The 14,204-nt window shown below is 31.6% G+C and overlaps 1 protein-coding gene across 28 annotated transcripts in view; it reads right to left on the reverse strand.

Annotated features, from left to right (window-relative positions):
- Window positions 1-14,204, reverse strand: part of RIMS2 (regulating synaptic membrane exocytosis 2) — a gene marked incomplete at its 5' end in the record, with an annotated part of 441,015 nt that overhangs the window by 151,884 nt on the left and 274,927 nt on the right. For 14 of the 28 annotated variants that reach the window (XM_084229247.1, XM_084229223.1, XM_084229246.1 and 11 more), the window contains 2 exons: window positions 11,647-11,756; window positions 12,668-12,847. In XM_084229247.1, the coding sequence (XP_084085373.1) occupies window positions 11,647-11,756; window positions 12,668-12,847 (290 nt within the window). Of the gene's footprint in view, window positions 1-8,147; window positions 8,217-10,803; window positions 10,837-11,646; window positions 11,757-12,667; window positions 12,848-14,204 lie in introns of all 28 variants that reach the window. The other 14 variants (XM_084229248.1, XM_084229245.1, XM_084229238.1 and 11 more) reach the window with 4 other exon arrangements.

Consider the following 14,204-nt stretch of genomic DNA (forward strand, 5'->3'; position numbering starts at 1 on the left):
CTAAATTTTTCCCCTAAGTTTTCCTCTGTGCCAGGAAGCAGAGGAAAGGAAAAATTAAAAGAAGTAAAAGAAGTAAAAGAAATTAGAAAATGTCTATAAGTACTTCCACAATTGAATCAACTAAACTTATGCATTTGAGTGGAGAGAGACATTCTAGAATGCATTTATTCTCTTTATTGGAGTCTCTGCTCTCATTCAGGCCATCATAAATTGGACAACTGAAATGCTCTATATGGTCACATGCCTGATCTCATATCTTTTAAGTTGCTCTTGCTGATTTGCACCATGTTGTTTTTCCATAATAGAGGTGATTAAACTCCCAGTCTGCTAAAAAAACACATGATTAATTCCTTGCTTACAGTGTCCTTGAATCTCTCCCATATTTATTTTGGTCAAATGGTCATTTATCTTAGTTGGCATTGTTCTATATTAAGGAAACATCCAACACCACTATATAATACAACTTACCTAGACGTTAGTCAAATGTGGTAATTAAAGCAAGGATACTGGGGCCTCCCCTGGTGGCTCAGCGGTTGAGCGCTGGGCTGTGAAGCTGCCCGCAGCCTCTGCAGCGCCAGTTCGATCCCTGGCCACCAGCAAGGGTCCCACATGGCGAGCAGACCTCTCCTGCCACACCTGCTGCTCCCCTCAGCAGGCTGTTTCGTTGGTCTGCCTGTTCTGCTCCCCGCTCTGGCTCTGGTGAATTCTCTCACCCTCCCACCCTTCTGACTGTACCCAGTGCTTGTATAAATAAATAAATCTTAAAAAAAAAAGAAAAGCAAGGATACTGGTATTCTCCCTACCCTAGAAGTATTCCTGAGACTACAAAAAGGCAGTAAAACAAAGCTATGTCCAAAGCCTGCCACCCTCAGTGACATCCAACTCTTAGAATTCTTATGGAAGCAAGCGTCTATTACAAGACTGTCAGAATTACTTGACTGTTTTTGGTTTCTCTGTAGCCAGTTGGGTTTCTCCCATTCCTTTGTCCTTCACGCCTCTCCTTCCCCTTTTACTTTCTTTTTATAACATTACCTGCATTTGAAATAATTTTCATAAATACACATTGAGACTCGAAGGAACAAAATATTTTTCCTTCCATCACTGTGTATTTTTAGGGACCTTAATTTTTAATGGGTGCTACGGTAGGGATTAGTTAAAAAATTCCTTACACAATAATTTATAGAAGAGGAAATGAAGTCCAGAGAAATCAGAAGCCTTCCCAGAGATCATAAGTTTAGGAGAACTGAGTTCAAGACACAATATTGACTTCCAGTGGGATTCTCTATACACTATAAAAGTCCTACTAGTTTAAACAGTTCTCTCACTTAGAAAAATATTCTAAATATTTTCATATTGATTTTTACATATGGAATGAAACATGTACAGATATATTAGCACATTTATGCAATAACTTATGCTGCTATCCAATTTGATTTTATTTACTTATGTAAGTTATTTGATTGAGAATAGTATCAACATTACTAATTCCCTAAAAACTTGTAAAGAATAAGTAGTGAATAACTGGTTTGTGGATGATCATAATCAGGCTTAATTTCACCTTAAATCTAAAGTTAACAGACTGTGTGTTGAAAATACAAAATTATAGCAAGATATCACGAAGAAATAATAATTTTAGTTATCACACATAGTACTTACCATGTACAAGTACTGTTCTAAACAATTTAAATATACCAAATCATTTGAGAAAGTAAATTTATAGCATACCTATGTAGTTAGTAATACTATTCAGCATAGACCTTGGCTTAGATCAATGCAGAGTTTTCCATTATCACCCTTTCAAGTACTCGCTTACATTTTTCAGCATCCCTTGACATTATTCACTCATACATAGGTTCTAACTTGTTTCCTATGATGGTATGTATGTCATATAGCTCCAGCAGTCCCCTTAAGAGTATTTACATGTCATTGCTCTGCAAAGTCTAAGCATTTTATACTATTCAAATAATTAAGCCATTAATAAGTAGTAAGAGAAATATTTTGGGCTGAAAACCTACCCAGACACCCTCAAAACTTAATCTTCTCTTTTTAAAGTTGACACTGGAGATATATATATATATATATATATATATATATATATATAAAATACTTTCACCAATTATGTTATTATTATATTATCATTATTATTATTTTCCTTGGGGTGCTCACCAAAGCAGGGCATGTATCTTATCATCATTGTATTCTCAATGACAATCAGGTAAAACACACTGAAAACAGTAGATAATGGTTGAATCAATCTACACCATTAGATAATATATAAAATAAAATAAATGATTGAAAGCTGCACAAGGAGATTGTCATTTGTCTGAAGGGGTACAGTATATAAACGTACAATATTAGGGTCTAGATTAGAGATCTACTACTATATAAGAGAAAGTAAATTATCCTCTAAAATACTATTCCTTTATCAGTAAAGAAAAACAGTTCTATTAAAGAATTACAAGATTCCTTATAAATCTTTAAGTCAGGATTCTAGAGCTAGGAGTTAAGCCACAGAACACTGGCAGATATCTTGGTAGAGGAGAAGCAAATGGCTCAGAGTCAGAGGGTTACCTTCCGTGGTTCTGTATTTAGAAGATAAAAACTGAGCAGTTTCCTTCCTGTCCTTCATGTATTCTGTTCCCCTGACCTCTCCCTTCAGTTCTAGATTTTTTTCTTTTCTTCACTCTTACAAAGGTGTCTGCTCTCACTGTTTCATTTCTCTTCTCTTTTTAAAAATCCATTTGAATGAGCCTTTACTCCGGACACCATTACCAAAAAAATACTCTTAATGAAAGTCAACATGGTAACATCCTACTGCTAAATCTAGTGTTCAGGCTCTTGATAATTCTCTCCTCCATCAAGTACTTTCTTGACTTTTATTCAAAGCAATATCCCCCATAATTTCCCTCTCATCTCTCCTCCTTCTCTCTCAATCTTTTGCTACTACATCTTCTCAACTTGTAAATATTAAGAGTGGTTCAGTTCGTGGTCCTCAGACCTCTTCTTTTTATTTATCTTTTTTATGTAATATATTTTTATGGAAGGAACACTGCATTATAACATGTTTCAGAAATACATCTTTAAATATCAACTTGTGTATAGCGACATTAAATTGACCACTAAAAGTACAATTCTATCCATCAAATTACTGACTCCCCTTTTTACCCCACTAACTCACCCCTCATCCTCCTTTCCTTCTGGTAACTACTTTTTGTTTTGGTATCTACACTTGTTCACTCAGTTATCTCAACCAGTCTCATGGTATTGAATCTTTCTTCATAAGGATGACTTGCATATATGTATCTGCAGACCAAATCTCTAATCTGATCTGGACCATAGTTAAAACTGCCTATTTGACATCTTATCTTAAATGTTCAACAGTATCTCTAGCTAAACAAGTTCACAACTGAGCTGAGCATCTGATATTCCAACCAAGTCCACTTTTTCGCCCTCAGTCACTCAGGCCCCAAACTTGGTATCATAGAATCTTTCTTTCACCCTGTCAGGTAATTATGTCGGTTCTCTCTTTAGTATCTATCCAGACTCTAACTACTTTCTCTCTACACTAAGTCACCCTCACCTCTTTCCTGGGTTATTCCAGAAGTCTAAACATAGTCCTCACCATTTGCATTCTTAATTCTTTCAGATTATTTTAAACAGAGAAATAAAATGTGTCTAAGCAAAAAAGAAAAAACATTGTCACTTTAATAAAACTCTTCCCATTACACTCAATAAGTAACAAAATCCTATCATTGATTGATAGCCCCCTCCTTTTTTTTTTTTTTAACCACACTGAGTACCAACCTCCACTGGGCTCATTCTGATGGCGTTAACTGACCTCATCACTGCTCCTCAAACAAGTCAAACCTGCTGCAGTGACAAGAGCCTTTACACTTGCTGTTCTCTCTGCTGGAAACACTTGTCTTCTCAGACCACAGGTGATAATTCTGCCACTTTATTCAAGTGTCTGCTCAAATACTACCTGAACGTGAGTACTTCTCAAATACACTGCCAAGAATTGGTCAGCCTACTCTCTTGAACACTATCTCATTGTCTTGATTTCTTTCTTATTTTTTTGTACTTACTGATACCTGAAATTACATCACATAGTTTATATGTATTTACCTTTCCTAATAAGTATAAGAACTTCAAAGGCAGGAAACCTGCTTGATATGTGCACTAGCATATCTCTAACATCCAGAAGGGAGACTGGAACATTGTACGTACTTAAGCATTATTTGCAGAAAGAATGAATAAATGAACAAAAAAAAAAATCTGAGAAGCTAGAGACCCATCAATTATGCTATTATTTGAGTTCCAATTATAATGCTTTGCTGTATGGAATAAGCAGTCTCATTTTAGCTTAGTAGAGGTATGACGAGTAAAAGTATTGAAAGACATTGATAGTCATTTTGAGAACTGAGAAAATGATTCTATGTACCAAATAATTTGACCTTAATAGAAGGTTAATGGACTAGCTCTGACTGATCACATATTCACTAAATGAAGAGCAATGGACACAATTACCTATTGCAAAATGACATGTGACCACTTCATAGCAAGATGTAGTATAGAGCTATCCTCATGGTTTCCTTCCTTTGCATTGTGAATCAAAGGAGAGAACTGAAATGTCCACCACCCCACAATGCTTGGAGATTTCTAGCACATGGTTACAGCTGAAATTTATAGTTAGCTTTTTTCTGTTTACACTCAGTCTATAAGTAAAAAAAGGAATATCCTTTTAATCTATGGAACATTCCTTTAATCTATAGAAGTTTCTCTGCTCCACAATTAAGTTTTAACCAATTCAACAACAACCTCCCGTCTTTACTTATAAACTTAACTGTGACTCTATTGGAGATACCAGCAAATTAATCTCTCTCAAAAGAAAATAGGAAAAGGAAAAATTGGATACCTTGATCATCAAAAGATTAAACTAAATAAAATGAGAGTATGTAAAAATATAGTTTTTATCTTTCAAATTTTACATACACTCTAGAGGTGAACTACTAATATTCAATAACATTCAGGGTCACTTAGAAACATAAGGAAAACCTGCTGAGATTACTTTCTTAGTTAAAATGTTTAACTTAGTAACTTCCTGTGAGGTATATACTAACTCGGTACATTTAAATGCACTGAAATACAAATTGGCATTAAATGTTTTTAAAATGTGTTGCATCCTAATAATTGGGCTAAACATTTAATAAGGTTTACTGATTCTTTCAGATCACTGACATACTTAAGTACATATTCTTTGATAATGAGTAAGAAAAATTCATGGAGGCCAAGAAACAGATAAAATGAAAACTATATAAATACAAACTGAGGGTCATTTGCATTGCTTTAAGGAGGATATTCATAGTTTACAATATTTCTTCTAATTTTATTTATTTTGTTACATTATTTTGCTTTTTTAATTTACCCTAGAATATTTTAAGAATTTTATCCTTGGAGGGGTACTAATTAATAAGACCCCACAGTAAGAAAAATTATATTTTGTGCTAGTTAAATCTCACCTTTAGCAATGTAGATGTTATTTAAAAAACATGAAAAAAGGATATTTTCAAGGCTAAAGAATATTTCAACTAAATTACTAAAGCATAAAATTATTCATTTCTTAATTTGGCCTAGTAATAAGGGTAAATATTGTAATATGGAAAAAAATTAGAAAGTATATTGTTTTTTATGTACCATTTTAAAATGCTGACATTCTAAATCAAATATGTGCAGTGATTTGATTATCAATTACTGCAAAACAATTAGTTTTTGATAGAACTTAGATTTGGTGCATTACAGAACTGTCATCAATAATTACAGAAAAAGTAAATCTAAGTATCAAAGTCAATCATCTTCTTTACTTCCCTAAGGAATAAACTAATTCATGAGTATAGGAATGAAAAATCTACGAATATAAATGTTCATTCAAAATTTTTAACTTGTAATTAAGTTTTATTTTCTACTTAAAAATTGTGCTTTAAAATATTTTTAAGTTATTCAATTTAAACACTCTCTGAATTGAAAAATATTTATATTGCACTTTCTAAGTGCATGATAACTTGAACAATACTGTTTTCCTCAAAAATCCTACTCCTAATATGATTGACAAAGCAAAACTTCTGATTTTAGTGACATACATTTCAACAGAACAGGATTGGACCAGGATCCAAATATGAGATAAGTATTTTAAAGATGAATTTCCTATTCAGAGATACATGTTTAAAGAGAATCCATTTTAAATATAGGATAATTAATTTAAAGTTAAGGGATAATACTTGTACTTATGCTTATTTAATTGAAGAAAGTATATTCACACATCACAAAAGTCAATGCAAAGTGTCTAATATATAAAAAGGCACATTAACATCTTATTGGACTTGCCTTTTTTCCCATTATTAGGTGGGCTTGGTGTTTCTCCCTCATTGTCTTTTTAACATCAAAAAACAGACAATAGTGGTTAATAATTAAGATCATTAACAACTGAAATAAAAACGAAGCACACCAAAAAAAACGATCACACCATACACAAGGGAAACAAATCCATGCACAATAATGAAGTCTCACATTAATGAACACATAAGTATATCCTTTCTATTCTATTAACAAAGTAGTAAAAACAAAAAAAAGTGAGGAACAGTCATTTTATAGTAAGTTGATAACAGAGCTACATTTCTACGCTAATTTGAGAATTGATATAATTTACTAATTAATTTTGTGAAAAAGCTTAGGTGACAAACTAGTCATAAAAAATGGCTAGCCATAAAAAATGGCTTCTTTATGTTAATGAAGCTAAAAATAAATAAAAGTGATATTAATGACTGCTGAAGTTCCTAAACTAATGAAAATCTATAAAATTACTGTGAAGCCAATTTCTTATCTTTATGAACTACTATTAGACATACAAGAATGGACAAATGGGAAAACATTAACTGCACAGCTAAATGAAAATGAAACTCATTTTTATAGTCTTCCATAAAAATGCTATTCCCATACCATTCCAGGTAAATAGATGTGTGACACTGTAGTTGTGGAATACTAGATATTCACAATAGAGTTAGTTATATACTTCTATAAATATGCACTGAAATATGTTTTATTATCAGATATACTGATGATTTTTCTCATTTTTATGACATGAAAAATAGTTACTGATAATTAGCAACTGCCTTGTAAAAGATCTCCAGTCTTACACCACCCAGAGAATGCATTAATGAAAATACATCTCATGCACTAGTTATGTAATGGCATTGTGCTCATTACAATGGCAAAAGGAAGGACAAAAGGCACTTAAACTCTACAATTCATGAATAAAAAATGATGATCAGTTAAACGATTGATAAAAATTAAATCTAAAATTATTCTGCTATGTTCAAAGAAAATTAAACTTCAAATTCTGAGTTTCAAATAAAAACAGTAAAATTTTTGTTAAGAGAAGTATATAAATATATTTACTGATTATATGTTTTCTGACAAAGAAAGTGACAAAAAGTGACATGCAAACATAATAGAGACTTAAAAAAGAAAAAACAAAATAAAGGGTTTCCATATAGTTAGAGTTATCTTGGGGGGAGAAATATTGATTGTCAATAAATATTGGAGTAATACTGAACCAGGATGAAGATGAACCTACAGTTAATAGTACTTATTTTAGGAAAAAATGATGATAGTCTTTATACGTTTTAATAGAATTTATACTATGTTCTATATTTACTTGTAATTTGCCTCTACCGAAAATCAAGTTCTTGAGAAAGAAGGTTGGGAATTAAACAAATCTTAGTATAGCATGTAGCAAAAGACCATTTTTAATAGGTGCTCAATAAATAGTTTGAATAAGTAAATGAACAAAATGTAAAGCAAGGGTAAAGGATAAGCATAAATCTTGGTCAGAGTCATTGTCTATAATTTTACTTTAATTTAAACATTAAGAAATATACCCAACTAGGTAAATTACATATTCTGCTAAGTTACCCAAGTAGTTTATGTAACATCTCTCTACTAATAAATTTAATTTCATTTTAAAATTAGCACTGAATGACAATGTGTTCTTTATTGTATATTTATAAATTTGGAACCCAAAATCTTATAAAAAATTAAAAAGTCATACTTCTAAAGCACTAACTTTTTTTACTTTAAACACATAGACAGACCTGCCTTGACCTCTTCACCCTGCTTTTCTGCCCCCTGATCTTCCATATGCCCCGTTTCTTCATTAATTTCTGCATTTGCACAAGTAAAAGTAAAGAAAAAGAAGACCAGATATGTATGTGTTACTAAGTGAAAGGAAAAAAATTATTCATGATAAAATGAGCAATTCAAAGGAGACACAGATTATTTTTAAGGAGTTTTTGACACATTAGAAAAGCAAATAAATACCTATAATTATCACATTGTTTCCTTTTATGAAGACTGATTTATAAAGAAGAAACTGTGGCCCCTAAAATATTTGCAAAATGTAATAATAATGGAAAATAGGCAAAACATTTTGTCTATAAAATTGGTATATTCCTTGAAAAATAATACAATATTTCTTCTACAGAAACAAAAAATGGTACTATAAATTCATTCCTATTTTTATAAAATGTCAGCACCTCAAAGTTAGAGGAAAATTAAAAAATAATAATGCTTGGCAGAGGCTTACTACAGTGCATGTTCATTACATTATTCCTATTTTCTCTGGTTCTCAGATGATGACAAAATACTGTACCATTGTCTAAACCAACATATATATGACTTTAAATTAATCAGCAGAATAAATATAACATACTTAAAACCATAAATAATTAAATTAGGTCTTGCTCATTTTTCAGCTCTTGGACAGGGCTAAAAAAAAGTCAATACCTTGATTCTAAAATAAGATCATTAAAAGCTATAATTTTTGAGAACATATTAGGAGGTAATCTAAACATAATTTGATTTAGAACTGTCAAATGATAATCTATTTTGGGTTATGTAATTTTAAGTTCAATTAGAAGTTAAAGACTTCTGAAAAGACAATATATATAACCAATAAAGCTAAAAAAATTATGCAATGTCTCTACTAAATCTTTATATCAACATTTATTGCTAAATGTTGCTAAAACATTGCTAAAATCATAAAAGTAAACCAAAAAATCCTTTTATTTCATACAGGAAAGGATAAGGGAGATTTTGGTGTTTCTTTTACTTATAATTTTGGAAAAATCTCAATTAGGAATGTGTAAAGAAAACTGTGATTTTAATAGATGTTGCAGGGGGAAAAAAACAGATAGTGAATAGAATGTTTGTTGTAACAAATTCATTATAAACTTCATCAACCCTAATTATGTCAGTTTTCTTGTATGCATTATTACAAAGAATGGAACTGCTGATATTACAAGATGATTGCTATAAAACTTATTAAAATTATATTTTTTAAAATTTGTGAGAAACTACTTTGACTTTATATGCCAATAAATGATGTGTATCTTGGAGAGGAAAATGATCTTTAAAAAATCTTGGCGAGTAAATCCCATGCATAGTAATTGCTTTGAGCATTCAGATACTAGAAAGATCATTTCGGTCTGATATGAACTGAAATTTTAACAGGAAACACTTGAAGAAAGGTGAGACTTTGGCAGAGGAAGACAACCAAAAATAAAAAATCTCGGGGAACCAAAAATTTCATACATACCACAGAACTTTCCTTATGAAAGCACTTTCAAAATTGCATGTCCCCATTCTTATGTAAATAACTGAGAACTATAGAAATGCTGCTGAAATTATTTTATCAGGCAGCATAATAGACTAGTCATAACATCACTAAGTTGTTTAATATCACTGTTCACAGGAAATAGAAAAAAACTGAGATGAAAGTTGATAATCATTCAACTACAATTAACAAGAATACAACTTGTTCCATGTTAAATAAGGCAATAAAAATACTGGTGGTCAAATGCAGTGCCCTTAAAATTGTTACAAAGAGGTTATAAAAAATAAATTATAGTATAAACATATAAGAATAACAAGATTATATGAGTGATACTTTATACACTATTTGCAGTGGTTTTTTGGCTTTTAAATAAATACTTCATGCATTCATTCAACAAATACTTATTGAGGGACTAAAAAGTGTCAGGCATTATTCTTTTGCTGGAAAGCCATCAATAAATGAAAGTCATTCTTTAAAGTCACAAAGTCAATTTTAGAATTCTATATATAGAAGAGTTTTAATTGTTCACTAGGATGTGTGTGTAACACCCCCTATATCATAACTCAGTAATTTCTCGAGCCAAGACTGTGTTTGATAATTAAACTGTATATGTTTAACTGTGATATACTGAAAGCAGTCTTTCTACAACATGAAAATGTGAGAGGTACAAACCACAATCACTAATACTCTTCTAGAAAGTCAATTTTAATTATTAAAATCATCATAAATATAAAATGAAATATATGATGATAAGTATGACTTGACTAGGTGTACATCCTCAATGATATAAACACAGACTGCAATTGATATCTTTGGTTAAAGTCTTGCACAAAGCATATAATTCTGCTTAAATGGCAAACTAAGATTTTTAACAGCAAAATTTTACCTTACCATCTGAAAGAAGTTAAACTCTTTGCATTCTTATATGTCTGAATCAAAGAAATTTAACTCCTTGGTATAATTCCCAAGTAAAACAAAATCTGACTACTTTATCAGAAATCATAAAACAAAGTAAAATTTACTCTATATAAAAGTCTATACAATGAAGGAACATCAATTGCAGTTGGGTTTATTTTTGCTTACATAGCCCCCCAAAAGGCTGTCAGCACAAAACAAACCCTCCTTTATGTACAGACCTTCATAAGGTTCTATCTCCTTGACTCCATTGTCTAGGAAAACAAAATAAAAACAAAACAAAAGAGGGAACCAAAGCAGAGGGGTTAAAAACAACAGAAATTTCCAAAGGCACAGAATGTATCATCTATTAAAGAAAAGGTAAATGGTGATTTAAATACAGTTGGGGTTTTTTTTGGCAAAACACATCCAGTTACCAAATAAAGGGACCATTAAAGATGACATTAAAAGTTACTAGATTCTATCTATTGCCCATGCTTTTAGAGGTCCTTTATCCAATAATTTGTAGGAAAAGGGAGAGTATATTCATCTGTGTGTAAGCAAATAGTGCACCTTATGCAAAAATTTGAAAATATTAAAATATCAGTACAACATGCATCTTTCTTGGTACATTCATGATTACCTTTTTCTGGTACTCCAGTTTTGAGAAGGATCACCATTGTTGTGCATCAGCTAACCAGTCCTTTGCAGTGTGTGAAAATTGATTTGGCTAGTTACTAATAAACTTTATATAACTATCAACAACTACATAAACTTAATTGTAGCAAAGAAATATCATCCAACTGCTTATTTAAGAGCATTAAGTTTACTTCTTAAAATGCAATTATTCAAATATGAAAAATGTGCAAGAGCAATAATAGTAGGTTATTTTACCGCCAAACATTACAAATTTAAATGCAAAATTACAATATTCATAAATGTTTATAAATAGAACTATTACCAAATGCAGGCAAAGCATTCGCTTAAAAGTAGAAAACTAACACAAAGGTAGTAAAAAAAAAATCTTGATTCACCTTAGCTTCCATGTGTATTTCCTATAGGACATAATTAGAAACAGAACTTACTTCTCTCCAATGTCCCCTTTGGCGGAAGTTGTGGAAGTTGCCGACCCCTTCGTCCTGCCACTGGAGTACTTGATGGGCTTGTCTGGACAGACCCAGTGCGAGGATGTGACCTAAAAGATACACCATTAATATGTAATTTCAGTAGAATGACTTAAATATTTTTAATAAATTTGGTTCATATGAAGCTGTATAAGAGCAATTTAAAAAGACATTTAGCTGCTGATTAAAAGGTTAAGACAGTAGGACAAAATATGGATATTTGAATGATTATCTAAATAGCAAAGATATGTAAACTTTTGTGTAATATGTACACACACACAGACACATGCACACAAAATCCTAAGTAAAATCCATGGAATTACTAAAATAAGTTAGTATTCTATCCATATGAAAGCAAGAGGAGGCATTTGCAGCTCAAAATTAATAAAAAAAAAAAAAGGTAATGCTTTCTTTATATTTCTTTCTACCAGATTTCAATGCTAACCTCTTTCCCTTGAATCAAAAAGATTTTTACTCAGGCTTATATTAGTTATCCCTTTGCTAGTAAATGTCACGTGAAATCACAAACAAAACCCTGAACAATTCAAATTTCAGCTAGAGAAAACACTGGTTAAAACATGATATTAGTAGTGATAGAAAGAAACTAAATATCTAGTTTTATTCATTGTCATTATGATGATTATTCCAAAAGTGATGTCTAATGGACACAAACAATTTCTCATTCTGTAGGAGAAGAACATGATAGTTATGAGGTGCATTATGTAGGGATTTACCCAGGACTCCTGATAAATGAGAAACCACAAAACAAATGTAGTCAGGACAGTTAATAAACGAATTACAATGGCAATCACACACTATTATATCCACTGAATATAAATAGTGTGCTTACACTGAAAGGGTTAGTATTGATTGTTATTAGTGATCAGCCAAGGATGATAGAAGAGACCATTTAGCTGCTGGGAAAATAAAATGGTGTGCTGGTAGGGCAAAGGGGAGTTAGTCTGATTGATTTATCTTTCACCTCGATAAGGCAGGTGAAGGAGGGGCAGATCTTCCAGTCATTAATGAAGGCATCGACCTCATGAGGTTTGTGTCAGGACGTTCAGTGGATCTGGAGCGGGTGGTGGTCCGCTCTAGAAGAGGCCGCTGTTCTGTTGATCTGGATCTGTGATATGGCTGTCTATCTGCTGCTTCACAATCCCTGAAATGTTAGTCAAAAAGCAGCTCAGTTGATCTTTAGTGCCCTTCTACTATTTGGTTATGATTCATCAAACTGATTTTGAAAAGGTAATGTTTAAAAGTACTGAGTATGTAAAAAGATTTTGCTTTACCAACATTTTTTGAGCAAATTCTCACTAAACTTCTTGAGAATGTCTAAGGAAACAAAATCTGTCTTTAACTGCAATTCCCAGTGACTACAATAGGAGTTGCTAGTTATCAATGACAAATAAAACTGCCTGCCTTCCAAAATGAATTCCCTAAATAGAAACTTGTGAAATATGTGAATTATTCTATTTTTTGAAAACTCAGATTTTGCCCCAACACTTCCAAAAGAATGAAAGAAGCCATTATTACCACTAATTCCCTAAAGCTTTCTGTTAGAAAATCTAAAAAGGTTTTCAGCACAATCATAATACTCTTTTAGATCTGAACATTCAAACAGAAGAATCAGAATATAACAAGAAAACTGTGCAACTTTGAATTCTGCAGTCATGCTTAACACTGTACACAAGAAAAACTGTGTACAGAAAACTTGTTAATCAGCCACTCTATGCAATCTATTTTAGTGCACTTTAGCAATGATAAACAATACAATTCAGAATGGGTATTGAATGAAATAATCATGTTCTGAAATAGTGAGATTTCTTTGCATACAAATAAATCTAACATCAAAACTTAATCTTGTTGAAAGGATGCTTAAATTTAAGCAACCAAGCATTGATTTTTGCATCCCTGGAGTTTAGTATAATTCTCCTACACTTAACATGATCAATACATTTTTTTTTTATTCTATCAGCCTTCAAAATACTAGTTATGGATCTAGAACTCCAAAGCAATACATACATACTCCAAAGTATACTTCAAATCAATTACTTACCCACCTAATTGTAAACACAGAAATGGAAATGGAAATATATTATAAACAGTAAAGTCTGTCTCAGGTCTAATATCTCAAGGACTTCCACCTTACCTATAAATTCTCTCAGTCTTATTTTTTGATAATGAAAAATTCTAGCTAATAAAAAAATTAGAAAAATCAGGACACAATTTCCCAAATATAATTAATTATATGGTATACAATTTTGCACTAGTAGGCATTAGATTAGATAACTTTAGAAAGTGAATACTGGGTTTATTCCATTTCCTAGCTCATGATTATCTTGCATTTTAAATATGAGAGGTGACATACAAGTCAAACAATTTTTAAGTATTCTTAAGTGTATGTGCAATAAAGTAATTGATTTCCTATGATAAGTTTGCTATTTTATGTAAGTATAATCAGAATACATCAAAAATGAAAAAGGCAAGCTGATAGTATAAAAATGCAATTCTTTTTT

This window comes from Talpa europaea, assembly GCF_964194135.1.
Source record: "Talpa europaea genome assembly, chromosome: 3".
Lineage (NCBI taxonomy): Eukaryota > Metazoa > Chordata > Mammalia > Eulipotyphla > Talpidae > Talpa > Talpa europaea.